Source organism: Pyricularia pennisetigena, chromosome 3, assembly GCF_004337985.1.
Source record: "Pyricularia pennisetigena strain Br36 chromosome 3, whole genome shotgun sequence".
Classification (NCBI taxonomy): domain Eukaryota; kingdom Fungi; phylum Ascomycota; class Sordariomycetes; order Magnaporthales; family Pyriculariaceae; genus Pyricularia; species Pyricularia pennisetigena.
Window position 1 is genome coordinate 730,176 of NC_043742.1, and position 13,649 is coordinate 743,824.

Sequence of the window (13,649 nt, forward strand, 5' to 3'; positions counted from 1 at the left end):
TCCGCATCGGATGGTTTGCTGGTTCTCGGGACCCTGAATTCTGCCCTCCTCCTATGCGCATTACGATAGGGAGTGGCAAACCAAGTAGTTGTAAGATCAGCGTTCAGATACCAAGATGGGTGCACCCTTTTCTTCGCCTGACAAAGCTTGGAAAAACGTAGCAGCTTCGAAAGCCCCACCGCTTTCCTTGTTTACGGGTTCGTGTTCAGGTTGGAATGAGGCGAAAAATGAGAACCAGACCAAAATAGTATCTTCTTTGGATAACTGTCCAAGATGCAATCCGACTCAACGGGTTCAATCTCGTGTTTAGCATGCTGCAAAACTTGTTATTCAATTCTTTTGATGGCATTTTCTGGACTGTATGGTGTACGGCATGGCGAAGATTGTCTGGATTTTGTTTGCATTGTGCATTACTAGCTCTGGTGATTTTTGTCGGTAAGCCCAAGTTGGCTAGTCCTGTTTCTGTCTGGCGTGCTCGGCAAAACAGTCATCGAGATTTAAAAAGAGAGAGAAAAAAAAATGAACCTGTCGCCTCGGTAAGGCTGCATATCCGATCCGAACGAACCCCCATTTGAGGATTCAGTGCAGCACTTTGGGCACCTATGCTTTAGTTCTGTCTAGTCTTGCTGTCAAGCTAGTTGTTCTAGTCAAACCCCCCACGGATAGGATATTATCGTTCCGCGGCCAGAATCCAACTGCATTGTACAATATACAGCACTGTACGATACTGTAGAATTAGTGACAGCGCCGAAGACTGCACTGCACCGTAAAAGGGGTGGGGCATACGAGAAGTTTTATGTGGGTAAGCAAAACCTTGCTAGTGCGTAAACGTCTACCTCTTTCTTGTTCGCCCATGGTGGCATTTTGCCATGATGACTTCAATCTGATTGATGATGATTGTTTGCAGAAACCAAAACGTGTAGAGAAAAAAAAGATCCGAGAGAAGCAGGGGTGAACCAAGGAATCCCTGGTTTACTACAGATAGTACGACATTGTCTACTATTAGAACGCCCCGAAACATAAGGCTGCTGATCATGTTTTGGCTCTCATGGACAGGCTTGGAGAAGAAACCAAACTAAAAGCAACAACCCGGTAGAGATCAATTGAAAGATTGGATGGCAGGCGGTTGGCTGTCAACGGCCAACGTTCCCGCACCCGCACCCGATTTCCGATTTCTGCCACAAGGGCGTTTCTGCACCAATCCGTTTTCCTGGAATGTAATTAGAGGAGAAGCTTGGGATTGACACTAAGACGCACTCCCTCCTGGTTCTCTGCACAGAAAAAAAAGAAGAAAAAAAAAGGAAATAAACAAAAACTGCAGCCTACGACTTGATTTGATGGGGACCAGAAAAAAAAAAAATCGTCCCCAGTTCCCAATAGGATGTCCCCAATCCAGGATAAACGGGGACCTGCACGCCATTGACGCACCTTGACAGGCCCCGACTGCAGTAGCGTACAAGGTGGAAGCCGCTTGCGCAAGTGGCCAGCCATTAAAGGCAAAGAAAGTCACAAGAGTTTTGCTTTACTTGACTCATCGGGCGAAAACTTTTTATTGGCCAATATGGACGCTTAATTGTTCCTGCAGATGGATTTGTCCAGGAACGAGACCAAGACTCGAGATGGCAGAAGAGCTCAGGCATTGGGGTTAAGGGCTCTCTGGTCAGGGGGAAATTTTGTTTTTTTTTTTGTTTCGATTCGCGCGCATGCCACCAGCGGCTGGCTTGTTGGGCGTTTGTTGGACCCAAAGCCACAAGGGGAAAATCGAGATACAACTGAGATGCACTGCAATTACAGTAACGACTTTGTAGAATGATTTTTTTTTTTTTTTTTTTTTTTTTTTTTTTTTTTTTTTTTAGAGTCCCAAGCAAGCGGGAGAGGCTAATTGTGGCCCGAAACCTCAGCCTTGGTCGATTCGCCAAAACGTCTTCAAGGAATCTATTTTTGCTCCAAAAGGAATTACTGTGTGCTCACTCTTGACTGTTGGTTCTCTTGCTTAGCCCAGTTCGTTTCAGTATAGCTCCCCTAGCATATTGACAGATGGAACCATTGGGTGCTAGCAGTCGCGTGGAGGATAGTCAAACGGCCACGGTGCGACAAGGTACGCGCCAGACGGTTGTCAACGCTCGAATCGCAGCCATAGTGTACAGTATCTAAGCTGCGAATATATTCATAGGACCTCACTCTTTTACCAAATCTCCGGCGCTTTTTCCCCCCCATTTTGATCAACGTACGGTGTTGCAAAACGCGGCCCTTGTTTGCTCTACTTGGCCTACTCAGCCTCTAGGCTGTGTGTACTTCTATTGGTTTGGTGTACACTCTCCCTCCGGGATTCGCATGCTGGGCCAATAATAGCGCTTTGTCGTTTCAGAGGTATCCAATGCGTGCACCCCCAGAATGGGTTACGGCAACGGTACCCACCCCACCTTTGAGTAAACTCGGTCATGCGAGAACAGGCGATTGCGGACATGGGAATGGGTGGGTGGTGAGCTTACTGGGCGGGTTTGTGCTGCGAGAGGGAGAGGGAGAAAAAGAACAAAAAAAAAACAGGGGAGGAAGAGTGACGAGCAAGGCCGTGTGTGTGGTGTCAATCTTGGACCAGTGATAAATCTGACTGTGACCAGACATACAAGACACTGTGTGGGGTCGAATGGGGGGGGGGATGCATTGGATAACAAGGGTTTATTTCGTGATGGGACCAGGGGCCAAGGGTCTGTCGTCACCTGCGCCCCAAAAGAAAAAAAGACGACGGCCCAGTACGGAGACCCTTGTCTAGGACTCGCCAGTCCAGGACAGGCCACCCATAACCTAGACTAGTCCCGCTTGTCTGTAGGCAGGAGTAGCACGTATTTTGTACCAAAAAGAAACACAAGCAGCTTGCTATTTGCAGAAGCGACCAGCACCAAACCCACTCAGTACCGGTCGCACTTCCACCGAGACTTAAAAATTCATAAACTTCTTATTTTCCTCTCATCGGTGGTCGAAATCTTGCATATAATACCCTCGCTTCCCCCAACCACCGATCGACCCTTGATCTGTTTCCTAGGTCTTACTCGGCTCTCCACCCCTCCCTCTCTGCTTCCACCATCCTACTAAGCAGTCGTCCACTTTGGCAGCCTGAACCTTGTCAGTCGCATGCATCGACAGAACCACCACGGACTCGTATAAAAATTAACTTGGTCCCCCCGATTCTGCCGATAAACGAGGATAGCCAGACCGCGAAATAAACGACGTGCTCCTTGCTTTTCGTCCACATCAGTCAACGGACATCTCCAACCACAAGAGCAAGCCATCCCCTCTCGTCGTCAACATATCTTCCTACGAGGTCTCCGAGACCCATCATCCGGGATTCGACCCCGACGACGACGTCGTCGTGCAGGAGCAAGATCGCAGTCAAGAATCTTCGGGCCGAAACCAACAGAGGCCGGGAACACTCACGCTCATTACCAACTACCGCACTCGCGGCAAAGCTTCCGTCGTAGTCACTCCCATCACGGCAACAGGCACAATGTCTACCTACGCAGCATACCCGGCGACGAGCCAGTACTACGAGTACTCGCAGCCGTCATACGCCGCCGCCTATACCCAGCCCAGCTACACACTCGAGGCACACCCGTACGCGGATGCCTACACCACAAACTCTAGCCACCTGGCTCCCGACTACAGGGAGCCCAGGACGAGCTCCTCGCGCCGCACGTCCATCTCCCCGTCCTCCTCGGGCGAGTACTCGCACGCATCATCCGGCGGCAGCGGCCACCACCGCAGGCGCTCCAGCCAGATCTACCTCGACGAGCCCGCGCGCATCGTCCACGCCAGCGGCTCCCCGTCGCGGAGGGACCGCGAGCGCGCAGAGAGGGCAGAGCGCGAGGAGCGCGAGGAGCGCGAGGCCAAGGAGGAGCGCCGCCGCCGCCGCCGCGAGGAGAAGGCCTCGACCTCCAGCAGCAAGGCCATGCCCATCCCTCTTCCGCGCTCCAGCACCATGCCCACGGGGCACTCCATCACGCCGGCCCACGAGACGCGCGGCCGCCGCCCGGTGATCATGTCCGAGTACGTCGACGGCGGCGAGACGTCTGCGCGCATGCCCATCGGCCCGGTCGACGTCCTCGAGCACGCCTCGTCGCGCCGCAACAGCACCACCAAGCGCTACTCGTCGACGGGCCGCTACGAGGACCACCACCGCCGCCGGAGCAGCGGCGGCAGCGGCAGCGGCAGCAGCAGCGGCCACCGCAGGCACGACAGCAACGGCGGATCCCCTCACGGCTACGCCAGCGGCGAGGAGGAGGCCAACCGGCGCCGGGCGCACAGGCGCAGCAACCGGGCCGAGGTGCGGCAGGGGCCAGGGTTCGCGACGTCGGCGCCCGACTTTGGCGCCGCGTACGGCAAGTCGCCGTCGGCTTACGCGTCGAGCTACGCCTCGACCGCCGGGTCCGCACACCTCAGCTCGTCGCCGGCGGCCGACGAGGCGACCAAGACGCTGCGGTGGGCGGACCAGGAGCGCCGGGCGCAGAACGACCGCATCTCGTCGCGGCCCAAGCTGGCGCGCGTCGACTCGGTCAAGGCCAACGCCAACGCCAAGACGCAGGGCGAGGTCAAGGGCATCCTCAAGAACAGCCCCAACAGCTCGAGGCCCCAGAGCAGCAGCGGGCCCCGCAGCCGCGGCAACTCGGTCAACGTCGACGACCTGGCCGCCGGCGTCGAGCGCCTCTCGACCTCGGAGCGCGGCGACGAGGAGCACAGGCGTCTCAAGGACCGGTTCAACATGCCCACCCGCAGGCACTCCACCTTTGGGCCGGGCGCCGGCAGCAGGGACCGCACCGAGTACTGGGCCGACGGTGGAAGGGAGAAGAGGTATTATTACTAAAGGCCTTTTAAGTGTACTTTATTTTACATTCTTTTTGTCTTATTACTTTTTCTTTTGTCTTTGCTTTTTTTTTTTTGCTTTCTCTTTTTGGTTTCTACTTCACTGCGGTGACTGCGCGTTCAGTCGGGAGTTTGGCGTTTTTTTTTTTTCTTTACATATTTTGTATCCATGGGTTGGGTTGGGTTCAGCAAGCGTTTTCATCAGCTCAGGAGCATTGTCTTGTTTTTGGGGGTTTGGGAGTATATTGGACAGAGAGATTCGATATTAAACGTCTACTACAGTTAGATCCGCGTCCATTTAGAAGAGACGCCACTCTCCTTACAAGTAAGGGTTGAGGAACAACAAACAATACAGAAGCGCCATCAAAAAGATGGTTCATTCAAGACACAAACCACCGTTCCCACTGCCAAGTTTGAAGCACATCTCCTTTTTTTGCAGTGACAAGAAAACAAGTTGTGTTACTCGTCAATTCGCCTCCTCAACTGAAGTAACGTCGGCCCAGACATGCATGCAGCATGCGGTTGGTGCATTGCCGTCATTGATCGACAAAGGGTGACAGGAAAGAGGGAAAAAAAAAAAAAATCCACAGTACGTTAGGTGAACTGCTGATACTGGCTGGGTGTTGTAGTGCAGCCCTAGATACGCAGAGGTACATTACTGCACTGAAGCGGTACGTAATACTGCTGAATTTTAACGGTACATTACTGTATTCCTTACTGTTGCGGGCAAAGTATGGATGGCTGTGCCGAGTCATGGAGTAGTAAGCAGTATGGGTACCCCATTGCAACGTCACTACCAATCGAGGGAGGGGTTTGGGGTGACGATTTGGTAGTTGCAGTCTGGTAAACAGCCATAAAAATGAAAGACAAAATAGGTTAGTTAGCTACCCATGATAACTATATTTCTGCCTTATGCTGTTCTCTTCCCTTTTTCTCTTCTACCATGCATTACGATGCAATATGCACTTAACATTTGTTTAGGTTTTCTTCTCTGGTTTCTTGCACAACTAAACCGTAGTTGACGGTACCCTTGTGTGGATTCGCCACTGGCCCGAGGGATCTTGCCCTGGCAACAAGCACATAGGAACTGGTGATATGCTTTGGCTCCTTGATGACTGTGACACGAAGCAAGTTTACATGCAACCTATGGGCTCGTCAGACATGCGGCGAGTTCTCATCCGTCTTTGTGACGTAACGCCCACGCAACACGTCCTCGACGCAACATTCAGTCTAGGACTGATGAAGATTGGTAATATTCACCGGTCTTTGGGGCAGCAAGTCAACCCTAATTAAAATATCTAGGCCGCTCAGCACGGAAGACAAGTCGGATTTGAATACCAGCCATGCATATTAAGGCGGCCGATCGCCTGCCTCCGCAAAGACAAAGTCCACGGACACTATGAACATCTATAGGTTCTTGCTTAACTAAGACTAACACCCGCATGTTATTTGTTTTCTTGTTTGAGATTTTGCGTCAATAAGAGTACTCCAAAAAGTACGGCAACTGAAGACGGATAGATTTACCCTGGCGTTTGAGGCCCATTGAATGATGTCAATGAGTAGTACAGGCATAATTTACCACGTATACACTTCATTTTTGGGAGTCCCTACATATCTGACAGGTTAATGAAAAGACAATCTCACTACAAATCATTGTCATATGTTCGAATCGCAGTTAGAGACTTTCTTTGTTGTTCAAAGTTCAGAAGATATTACGTAGGTTTCTATGTTGGTTTGCAATCTTTGGAAGAGCAACTGAAGTGTCAAAAGATATAATTGAAAGGATTTGGCCGTTTTGAGCGGTCAAGTTCTGGCTCTGCCCACCAGCTCCTCGGGGCACTCATTGTCTCGGACAAGCGCGGACTTGTTAGGCGTGCTGATGATTCGGGCGACGTGGATGATCATTACTGGCAAGGAAGCCCAAGGGGATTCAAAAGAATGTTGGTCAATATATGGACTTTTTGTGCGGTCAACAAAAGCAACTCCGATAGCAATCCAACGCCACACCAGAGTTCATCATGGCTTTTCATCGTTTCCGACAAGCATATAATCGTCGTCGCCTTGGACTGGGACAAACGAAGACAAGGGAGCAAAAGACAGGAAATGCTTGGGGTTGCAAGAGCCGGCGACCTAAAAGGTGCTGGCAACAGAGATTAAGTTCAAAACTATTCACAGAGTCAGCTAGCTAGCTGTTCGACTCAGCTCTGTACGCCAACGTTGGGACAAGGCGGTTGCACTTTTTGATTACAATATATATTTCCACCAAGAATCCATAGCCTATAGTGCTCTATTTCTTGAATTTTATAGCGGATACGAGAAATGAGCAACTACCAATGACACTATTTAGGAAGGATTTCGGGCGTGTTTTTGTTTGCCGATACCAAACATGGATTCATCCCTGACATGCACATACTACAAGTATTGGTCAAACAATCCTGATGTTTCCCTCGAATCAGGATGGACCATTTTGGAAATTCTCCTTCAAACCGCATTCGGTAAGTTATTTTTTAAGCTTCTTCTGGCCTTTCCCCCACGTTGCAACATGACGTCTTGGAGAAAAGGCAAAAACAAAAACCTTCCGGGAACTCACAGTGCAGAGCTTTGTCTTTTTCTCCATACTCACATATATATTATTGGTCGATTACCTTTTGCACTCTTTTTGGTTCTACTGTCTTCCATTTCAATTTGATTTCCCCCGCGATTCTCCCACCCAGTTCGCCCTAAACTCGGTCCCGCATGCAACCAAGAACGCTGCCAAGAGAAGTTTATATCTACTCTCCCCCTCTCTTGGTATTGTTCTTTCCGCCTGCATAAGAGGGCTTTGTCTCGTCCCTTCACGTGTGCGCTTTCACTCCTGACTCGCCCGCACACCTGTTACATGCCCGAAATCTGTCGTCTCTCACATGTCTCACTTTTTTTTTTCTTTGACTGCGTCTTCTGTTGTGACGGTCTACAAAAAGCCAACCCGCTGCCGGTTTACCCCTCCCAGGAGCGATCGGCAGAGCGTTGATCGCGCAAGAACCAACGGCGGCTGACTGCATGAATACCGATAGATATCATTCGGCGGCAGGAAACAATACACACATTACCTGTCCTTATTAACCTGCGCTTGCATAAAGCGACCGACTTGCGCTGTGCCACGGGCGAAGCCACCAACTGGCCCCCAAAAAAATTCAGTCTGACCTAATATCCCGCCACATCACAGTCTGCCTTGCGGCCCTATTGTTTCCAGCTACGTACCAAGGGACTTGAGGTGTAAGACACAGCTTTACTGCCTATAAAAGACCAGACATCCCAACCATTATCGCTTCCGGAAGGACGCCAGGAACACTTTCCCAGCAAAGCGGTCTACAAGTTAAAACAATAAAACGCCATCAAGCTAGCGGAGCAAGGATAACTACGAAACAAAAGCAAGAATCTTCACGGAAAAAAAAAAAAAAAAAAAAAAAAAAAAAAAAAAAAAAAAAAAAAAACACACACACTTTTTCTTGCATAATCACCTCCAGCTCTGCCCATCATGAAACTTCACATGATCGCACCCCTCCCGGATGAGGACGATAGTCGCTTTCGTTCGTCGCGATCTGCACCCAAAAAGCCCGCGCATCGTGACCTCCGGCCCGCGCGGGGGATCCTAAAGAAGAACAGCAGCGGCGATGTCGACGAGACGGACAGAAGCAGCGTGCTGATCCCGGCGTTTGTCGCAGGTGCCGCGGTCGGCTATTTTCTGTGGCGCGTGGCCGGTTCTTGGCTATTCTGAGGTGTTGATGGGAGGATATTCTTTTGTCATAGTCGTTTGTCTCCTGGATTTTCTTTTCTTCTTTCTCCTTGTTTATGTCCAGCTTTTCCCTTTGGTTACATTTCTTTCCACTGAAATGAAGGACGACGGCTGGCCCCAAGCTGCCATGAAGAGCGAACTACTCTCCACGACGGGAGCGGCTGGCCAGGAGGACGGTGCGGTCATTGCTTGTCTCCCTTTGGCGTTCAAGGTGTTTTTGGAGAGGCGATGCGCTTCATTCATCATGTGTTGGATTGTCTTTCTCTGGCGACAAATGATCCAGCTATGTCGGCGAGTTTCGGGTGCTCGGGATAAGGAGCACGGCGTACGTACAGCTGGGCTGTTGTCGGATCGACAGGATTCTGACGAAGGCTCCTAGAGGCTAGGGGTTGTTTACTGCCAGCTTGTTGGGGTATTTCTTTTTGTTGCGCCTGTTATACCACTTTCACGATAGTTATGCACACTTCTTCTCATCCCGTGTTTGTTTCCCTCATCTTTTCGGCATCTGTTTCCAAACCGGTCAAGGCCATATTCTCGAGTCAACCACGTTTACCGGAATGCAACCCGGAGACCCATGACGGCCCCGACAAGCACCAGACCGCCGGCCTGCCACCTCCGAGTCCACATCCCACCTCCGAGTCCGTTCGCACCACGGCAGGCGACTGCCTCGCAAACGGAATCCACGGCATCTCTCCCTTGCGCAGCAGGCCGACCCTCCTCATCCTCCAGACGACCAGCAGGAAGACGGCGGCGCCGCACGCGAGGCAGGCCACGGCCAGGCCGAGACTGATGCCCATGCTCGCCGCAACCTCCTTCTCTCGCAGGGGCGCCGGCCACGGTGCCGAGTTGGGTCTCCTGGCGTGCTCCAACGTGGCGGCGGCGGTGACCTTGGGGAGGCAGAGGTGCATCTTGGGGGATTCGTTCTTGTTGTGGCCCTGGGGGATGGGCCCTTGAGTTTGTCTGACCTGGCCTTTTTTTTTTTTTTGTTTCGCTTCGAGTTGAGACCAAGAGAGTCAGCTATAGTGGATGGCTCTCCCAAGGAAGCGATGAGTTGTCGATGGATGGTTGCTGTTGGGCTTGTGGCTGTGATGGCCCAGGAAGTGCCGAGAGGGAAAGAAAGCTACGTCGGCTCCGGCGGTCACCGGCCTGTCTACGGGTGAGTGAGTGAGTCTGTTGGATTCAGCTGCAGACGCTGGCCTTTCTTTTCAAGACGGAAGTGGCCAGTCCCCATACGGCTTTGTGGTCATCTTCTATCTGGTATTGTTAATGGTACATTCAATAGGTCAAACGCTCTGTCGCAAATCTAGAATAAGAGAAGAAAAAAAAACAAACCCCAAAATCATGATTGATCCACGACCATCTTGCTGGTGGCTCATGTCCAGCCTCTGTAGACTGCTTCTGCTCCGTCTTGCCGGCTACGACTACTATCAAGTGACGCAGGCCATGAAAATATCAGACCATGAACACAAATCACAAAACAGCCTGCCCCCCCGACTGTTAAAGCCAGAACCTCCGTTGCAATTAAAACATGAGAAGTTTTACCCAGTCGACCATCTACCCACGCAAACCTTTGGTAGATGCATCGAACAGAGCGCCAATGCGTTATGACGAGTTGGCCAACTCCAAAACCAAGAACGGCCCAATGCAAGAATAACAACCACATGTCTCCAGATTCATTCCCAGCCGTCATTCCGAGATTATAGAGAGACCATGCGGCAACAGAAGCCATGCACTGTCGTTCTGGCTAATTTATGTTCATTGTTTCCTCCCAGCCACCTCGATTCGCTGAAGGAGGACTCTGTTTTCATCTTTCATATCGCGGTAGGAGGAAAAAGGTACAGATGACAAAAGAGAAATATGTCTGGCGATTGTTGATAGCGAAAAGAAAAAGAGAGAGAGAGAGAAAAAAAGAAAAAAAAAATACATGCACACGGCCGAGCTTTCTACACAGGAAGCGCAACCCCCAGACAGCTGAAGGTTTGGTCCTCCGGTGAGACATTGACGTCTTAGACGTTGCTGTGACGAGGCCGCTTGCGCCCACTGGCTGTTGCCGGGTGCATCTTGGAGACCTGTTCGCGTTTGAGCTTCTCGTCGAGGACGCGAGCTGTACAGGGAAGAAGAGGTTGTTAGCACAAAGCAAAAGCGACAACAGAGTAAAGTAAAGTGGTGGCAAGCCAAAATTGAGGTGGAGAACCCGGGGGGAGGGGAATCAACGTACTGAGAACGTCGTAACCAAACTGCGGGAACTCCAAACACAGGCTCCTGAATTCCTCCTCGGCCTCTGCGCGCAGGGTGTGGCTGCGCTGGGCCCAGAATGTGACGATGGGGGCGCGGATGTGCGAGTCCTCCTTTGGGATGTATTGGTAGACGTAGCGAGCATAGGCGATCTCGCCCTTGGCTGTCGAGTTGACGCAGTGGATCTTTGACGAGGCGAGGTGGCGCAGCGAAGGCATCTGGAACTTCTCGGCAATCGTGTAGACGCGCGCATGCTTGAGGAGCTGGTCGCCCGAGTCGTCGACAGCTGGTAGTGCCGGGTCTTGCTCGAGTTGCCGCTGGCCAGGGATTTTGCGCGGGAAGTAGTCGCCCGTGTAGAGGTACTCGAGGAAGCAACCGACGGCGTCGACATCTTCGTTGGAGAGGTCGATGTGGCGGTCCTGAGAGAGAGAGACGGTGAAAGAAATGATTGTTAGTCGGCTGGTCAGAGAAGCAACAGAAGCGCGCGCACAGCAGCGTAAAAGACCAAATAAAGAAGCTGCGCGCAAAGTGGCCGCCTCATCGACTTACAGTGCTATTGTCGAAATCGGCGCAAAGCGTGGCAAAGTATGGGCTTTGGGTCAGGAGGGCTTGGTGGGCGGTCAAGATGGTTTGCGTGTCGCTGTTGCTGGCGCTGCCGACCATGAGGGTCACGACTGGGCTGGTGAGGTATTCGAAAAAGGGGATGCGGGCGGGCGCAGGTTCCTCGGGGCCATCCTCGCCTGCGTATGGGAGAGCCGACTGGTCGCCCTCGGCCGCGCCGGATGCGCTTTCAGTCATCTCGACGTCGGCGGCGGGGGCATTGGGCGCGGGCGAATCCCCCACTACGCTGTCGGCGGGGGCGCTGTCGGCCATTGTTGTTTTTGTTTCGAACGATTTGGGTCTTGTTTTCTGTGGCGTTCAACAGCCGAATACGCGGTCGCAAATGCACATGTGGGTGGGTGATTGGAAACTGCGCAAGCGCAAAGAAATGAAATGAGAGGATTGTGTACGAAGCGATGGCTTTCTTTGATTTCCAAATGAGCGTATTGAAATGCCCCGTCGTGGTTCAATGGCTTGAATGGATCCGATCCAATTGCCAAACTTCACCTATTATTCTCCCACCCATCTAGATCCTGGATCGCGTTCGCAAACGTGCGGGAGTTTGCGAGAAGAGGGCGGCCACGTAACGGTGAATGGATTGTGACTGGGGAACTCAATTCAGTGGCTGGGGATTGACTGGATCGACCCACACGGAGGCCCAAGCTCCAAGCTGCAGGGGGTTTGAATTGGTTGGTTCTCCACTGGTTGCCTGGGTCGCAAGGCAAAAAAGAGCTACTCACTGGGTGCATCTTAGCTCTGACCGTCATAACGCTTGCAGGGCAGAGCTGTATGTGTATGCAGCTTTGACTAAGCTCACGACAGTAAATATCAAGTCACAATCGCACGTGGAACGAATCAGTGACAAGGCTTCATTGCATGGTTGGCTTCAACAGCTGTATTATATGACTTCATTATACTCTGAAGCGAGCAGAAAAATATAAATGGAAATGAACAAGAAGAGGACAGAACAAAAGCTGTGCCACACAAAGAGGTATCATGCGAAAAACGAACAAATGTCTGCAATATCCAACATGGCCTTGCTGTGAAGCGATACAAGACAACTGCGTTCCTTTCGTTCTGCATTCTTCTGAGATGTATCAGTCGAATAATAAACAACCCGGAAAAAACAAAACCCGGCATATGCCCCCGTATTATAATCGCTGCAGAGATGCACGCTTTCATGCTTTGCGACTGAGATTCCGTGGATGCGGATGCCTTTGTATGCGACCCAGAGGGATTGGTGGGTTTTATGTGTTTCTAAAAAAAAAAAAAAAAAAAAAAAAAAAAAAGAAAAACGATGAGCTGTCGTTAGGTTGACGAATGCCGAAGCAATTACTTCGTCGTGAAATACGATGAGGCCGGTATCAGGACACGGCCTGGAGAAGAACGCAATCGAGTCATCAAAACAAAATCACCAGAGTGCACGAGCCGCTGCTCAGCGAATCGTCCTGCCCCTGTCCCTCTTGACCCAGCCCGTCGTCGGTACCGGCTTCTCCAGCCTCAGAGCCCAGAGGAGCCAGTCCTCGAGCGGAAGGAAGACGAAAAGTACCCGGTTGCACAGGTATGCCAAGAGCACGACGCCCGACGCCGCTATCGCGTCCAGGAGGTAGTGGTTCGCCGTCGCCATGATGCAGAGCAGGATCCAGCTCGGGTACCAGACGCCCAGGATGAAGAAGAACATGCGCGCGCAGGCCGGGCGGCGGTAAGACTTCTCCGCGTCGGCCATGGTACCACATCCTTCGTTATCGCCTCCGTAGGTGCCGCCGCCGAGGTCCAGGGCGGGCTTGGCCGTCTCGACGTCGTTGTAGCCGAAAAGGGCGCGACTGGTCCGTCTCCTCAGGCCCGAGAAGACACCCGACTCCACCACAAACACGCACCCGATGCAGAAGGCGTACCCAAAGTGCATGCTGGGCATGGCCGCCAGCTTGTTGACGTACTTGCCGCTCATCCAGACTGACTCGGCGTCCTCGGCGTTGACCGTGTCGACGAAGCCGTATTCCCGGGGGAGGAGACGCGGCGGCATGCAGGGGTACATGATGAAGATCAGGAAGGCGAATAGGTTGAGCAGAGTCATGGTGCGGCGGACGGTGGCGAAGCGCGCATGCGTCGGTGCTGCCCAGTAGTAGTATGCGATAAACCTGTAACGACGTTGCGTCGCGTTAGCAATGTATTGATTTGAGTT

General features: G+C 52.0%; 5 protein-coding genes across 5 annotated transcripts in view; 2 read left to right on the forward strand and 3 right to left on the reverse strand.

Annotated features, from left to right (window-relative positions):
• Positions 1 to 4,858, forward strand: part of PpBr36_02232 (uncharacterized protein) — a gene marked incomplete at both ends in the record, with an annotated part of 7,506 nt that extends 2,648 nt beyond the window's left edge. Inside the window, one exon of the mRNA XM_029889414.1 lies at positions 3,257 to 4,858. Within this exon, the coding sequence (XP_029752777.1) occupies positions 3,257 to 4,858 (1,602 nt within the window). The remainder of the gene's footprint in view (positions 1 to 3,256) is intronic.
• A 2,385-nt stretch (positions 4,859 to 7,243) lies between these two features.
• On the forward strand, positions 7,244 to 9,586 carry PpBr36_02233 (uncharacterized protein; the record flags this gene model as incomplete). The annotated part of the gene is made up of 4 exons (XM_029889415.1): positions 7,244 to 7,352; positions 8,364 to 8,590; positions 8,736 to 8,808; positions 9,087 to 9,586. 4 exons carry the CDS (start codon positions 7,244 to 7,246, stop codon positions 9,584 to 9,586), a joined length of 909 nt encoding a protein of 302 aa, XP_029753622.1.
• On the reverse strand, positions 9,172 to 9,540 carry PpBr36_02234 (uncharacterized protein; the record flags this gene model as incomplete). Its single annotated transcript, XM_029889416.1, has 1 exon — positions 9,172 to 9,540. The coding sequence occupies one exon, from the start codon at positions 9,538 to 9,540 to the stop codon at positions 9,172 to 9,174; it is 369 nt and encodes a 122-aa protein (XP_029752775.1).
• Positions 9,587 to 10,638: 1,052 nt separating the features above from the next.
• Positions 10,639 to 11,740, reverse strand: PpBr36_02235 (uncharacterized protein; the record flags this gene model as incomplete). Its single annotated transcript, XM_029889417.1, has 3 exons — positions 10,639 to 10,736; positions 10,851 to 11,286; positions 11,417 to 11,740. 3 exons carry the CDS (start codon positions 11,738 to 11,740, stop codon positions 10,639 to 10,641), a joined length of 858 nt encoding a protein of 285 aa, XP_029753620.1.
• Positions 11,741 to 12,902: 1,162 nt separating this feature from the next.
• PpBr36_02236 (uncharacterized protein) overlaps positions 12,903 to 13,649 on the reverse strand; it is a gene marked incomplete at both ends in the record, with an annotated part of 1,662 nt that continues 915 nt past the window's right edge. Inside the window, one exon of the mRNA XM_029889418.1 lies at positions 12,903 to 13,605. Coding sequence (XP_029752773.1) covers positions 12,903 to 13,605 — 703 coding nt within the window. The remainder of the gene's footprint in view (positions 13,606 to 13,649) is intronic.